The 3,563-nt window shown below is 45.1% G+C and overlaps 1 protein-coding gene across 1 annotated transcript; it reads right to left on the reverse strand.

Moving 5' to 3' along the window:
* Nucleotides 1–1,563: 1,563 nt before the first annotated feature.
* On the reverse strand, nucleotides 1,564–3,005 carry LOC120970248 (uncharacterized). The gene is made up of 4 exons (XM_040397425.3): nucleotides 2,250–3,005; nucleotides 2,120–2,184; nucleotides 1,844–1,932; nucleotides 1,564–1,612 (listed from the first exon to the last, which is right to left on the reverse strand). Exons 1-3 carry the CDS (start codon nucleotides 2,694–2,696, stop codon nucleotides 1,908–1,910), a joined length of 537 nt encoding a protein of 178 aa, XP_040253359.1. The 5' UTR covers nucleotides 2,697–3,005; the 3' UTR covers nucleotides 1,564–1,612; nucleotides 1,844–1,907.
* Nucleotides 3,006–3,563: the final 558 nt, after the last annotated feature.

Genomic DNA, 3,563 nt, shown 5'->3' on the forward strand with positions numbered 1-3,563 from the left:
TGAACACCGGTCCACTATATGGCACTCGTTGAAGGAACTTCATTGTCCCGTGACGCATTCCGGCGCATTGTCCAAAACTTTTTTTACATCAATATTGAAGTTATCGTTTCCACATATGTATTGATGGATGCGAGGAATACCCTCTTGTTCTTTGCTATCACGCACATACTTTATGGCATGCCACCTGGCAAAAAAAGTAGAATAAGGCTTATAGTCACTAGTTTTTCTTGAATTTACGACCAAATGGGATTGCCCTGATCATAGAGCTTGAATAATAAACATTTATCATGATATAAGGAAATATAAAATAACGATTTTATTATTGCCTCTAGGGCATATTTCCTTCAGTCTCCCACTAGCACTAGAGTCAATAATCTAGTTCACATTGCCATTTGATTTAACACCAATAGTTCACATCTTTATGTGATTAACACCCATAGTTCACGTCGCCATGTGACCAACACCCAAAGAGTTTAATAGATTCAATAATCTAGTTCACATCGCTATGTGATTAACACCCGAAGAGTACTAAGGTGTGATCATGTTTTGCTTGTGAGAGAAGTTTTAGTCAACGGGTCTGCCACATTCAGATATGTATGTATTTTGAAATTTTCTATGTCTACAATACTCTAAACGGAGCTACTCTTAGCTAATTGCTCCTGATAGAGGCAAAGGTGTCCCGTCTTTCGATGAGATGATGGATATCGCTTTGGTGGAAGTCGACTTTGACGATCCGACTACGAACGTGCGATGACGTCGCGCCTTAGCAATCGCTAAACCAACTCCGAGAGGTTATTGACCACGCCGGAGCATGATCAACCTGACCACGAGGGTCTGTTTCCTGCGAGCAAACGAAGAACAAGCAAGAAACTGAGATTGCAATCTGGATATTGCGAATATAAGATGAAAGCTTTATTGATCAAGGTGGGGTTCTGTGACGCCTTTGTCTGGTCGTTGAACACAAACGAAGTACGCGAAGTTGCAGCTATGGCGAACTTTTAAAACAAAACCCAAAGTCTAAACGACGCCCTAAGGGCTGTATATATGGAGGAAGAGGGGGGAATTTCGTGGCCCTTGGGGAAGGGGTCCGAAACCAACCCTATCTCTTGTTTCCCCACACATACGGACTCTAAAAACAGCCTATACTCAAGTATTTCGAAATTACATGGGCCTGGCCCAATAATAAGGTGACGCAGCACCTAGAATAGCCTCTGGACGAAAGTTATGCAGTAGCATCTTGTATATTTCGTCCAAGGCTTCATGCACGCATCATGGTGGCTTCAACGTCCTGAAATCATCACTTGTAACTCCGTTCTTGTTCCCCATGCGCATGGCATCATCTCCATGCTTGTTCTTCCTCCAATGTTCATCCTTCTCAAAGCTAGGCCCTTCATTTGTAAGCAAAACAAATGTATCCAATTTAGGCAGCATCATATTCTCATGAACATTAGAATCATTACCAAGAAACGAAAGTACCTGGTAATTTAATTGGCGTGCGCGAGCTCTAGTAATTGGTCCAGTATGTATAGCAGCAGGGGCTGTGGGTGTAACAATGGTATTGATGTCCAGAGAAATGGGGTTCAGTGCACACAACCCTCGTAAAATAACCTGGCTGAAAGGATATTAGAGTATCAGGTACCCACAGCAACACACATCCTAATTAAAACATTAGATAACCTGATAGAAGTGTTTCTCCGTGTACCAGAAGCACGGGTGCATGAGATGGACTAACTATGAGATGCAAAACTCTGTGTATTTGTAGGCATCTTTTGATTTTCTCAAGCATCAAGAAGAAAATGGGGAATACGCGAAATACACTTCAAGTTTTATGTGTGGAAAATACCTGAGAGCACAACCAAAGCACGCCCCTCAATTTTTTCGCTCAGATATTACTCTGCTCAACTCCTTCACCGGGTCCAGTGAAACATCAACCTAAAACATCAATTACAACCAGTAAACCAAATGCTTGATACTTTTATTATTCAGAAAACACACAAAAGTTAGGTGGAGGGTTAAGACTACATCTCATGTTTGAGTTGTACCGAAAGCCAAGGGTGGAAACAGTTTGATAGAGCACATAGTTAGAACCAAGAGGGTGGAAGAAATTAGTAGTTAGTACCTTGGGGAGATTAGGCATTGGTCCATTGATGAACTGCAAAACACAGTATCACATATTGGGCAAGTCTGAAACCACATTAGCATGGCAAATCAGAGCGGAAAACACGATTTTGGATGAGGATGGTTTGTACCTGCACATGTGCAAAGGGACCCGTGAGATCAGGCTGCGCGCGGTCCAGCAGCGTGTCCTCCTCGTCCTCGGCCGCCTCCGTCTCCTCCTCGTTCTCCTTCTCCTCGTCCACAGGCTCGGCGGCGGCGACGGGGTCGGCCACCGCTGCTCGGGCTCCATCAGCGCGGCTCAAGCGGCGAGGCAACGAGGCATGGTGGGATAGGGTTCGGGTTGCGTGCGGGAGCGGCGCTTGGGGGCGGAGTCGCGGCAAAGTGTCGTGAGGCAGGAGGTGGCGGCGGCGCCCGTGGCAGGAGGTGCCGCTCCACCGACGTGGAGGCTCTACGGCGGCTCCCCTGGCCGGATCTGGCACTCTCTCCGTCAGATCGGATTGGGGAGGGAAGCTCCGCAGGGATCGGCGGCAGATCGATGGGAGGGCGGCGGAGAACGATCTGCTGTGGGCACGAGGCATCGATCGTTGGGGTTTTTTGGCATGTTTTTTTTTCGCGGGAGGATTGCGAGTTAACGGAGGTGGGAGGATGACGAAAAAACCGGAGGTGGAAGGATGACGAAAAAAACCAGCGAAATTAAACCGCGTAGACTATTCACCAAGTCGTCCATTAGGATTAGAGATCTGTTAATTTTGCAACTCCTATTTTGAGTTACAAATCTTAGCAACTGAACAGGTATCAAATACCCAGGGGCTACTATGAACACTAGTAAAGTACACATCAATAACATGTATATTAAATATACCTTTGTTTACTTTGCCATCCTTCTTATCCGCCAAATTTTTGGGGCAGTTCGCTTCCAGTGACCATTTCCTTTGAAGTAGAAGCACTCAGTTTCAGGTTTGGGTCTAGCTTTGGGCTTCTTTACAGGTGTGGCAACTTGCTTGCCATTCTTCTTGAAGTTCCCTTTCTTCCTGTTGCCCTTTTTCTTGAAACTAGTGTTCTTGTTTAACCATCAACATTTGGTGCTATTTCTTGATTTCTACCTTCGCCGATTTCAGCATCGCGAAGAGCTTGGGAACCGTTTTCGTTATCCCTTGCATATTATAGTTCATCACGAAGTTCTAGTAACTTGGTCATAGTGACTAGAGAACTCTGTTAATCACTATCTTATCTAGAAGATTAACTCCCACTTGATTCAAGCGATCGTAGTACCCAGACATTCTGAGCACATGCTCCATAGCTGAGCTATTCTCATCCATCTTGTAGGCAAAGTACATGTCAGAGGTCTCATACCTCTTAACACCGGCATGAGTCTGAAATATCATTTTCAGCTCTTGGAACATCTCATATGCTCAATGGCATTTCAAAACATTTTTGAGGTCCCG

This window comes from Aegilops tauschii, chromosome 6 (assembly GCF_002575655.3).
Source record: "Aegilops tauschii subsp. strangulata cultivar AL8/78 chromosome 6, Aet v6.0, whole genome shotgun sequence".
In the NCBI taxonomy this organism is placed as follows: domain Eukaryota; kingdom Viridiplantae; phylum Streptophyta; class Magnoliopsida; order Poales; family Poaceae; genus Aegilops; species Aegilops tauschii.

Excerpts from the sequence above, each read along its gene's own strand:
- LOC120970248 (XM_040397425.3), bottom strand. The coding sequence starts at position 2,696 with ATGCCTCGTGCCCACAGCAGATCGTTCTCCGCCGCCCTCCCATCGATC. Across the intron at positions 2,185-2,249 it reads GTCCCTTTGCACATGTGCAG|ACTTGCCCAATATGTGATAC; the intron begins GTACAAACCATC and ends ATGTGGTTTCAG. Across the intron at positions 1,933-2,119 it reads CAATGCCTAATCTCCCCAAG|GTTGATGTTTCACTGGACCC; the intron begins GTACTAACTACT and ends TTGATGTTTTAG.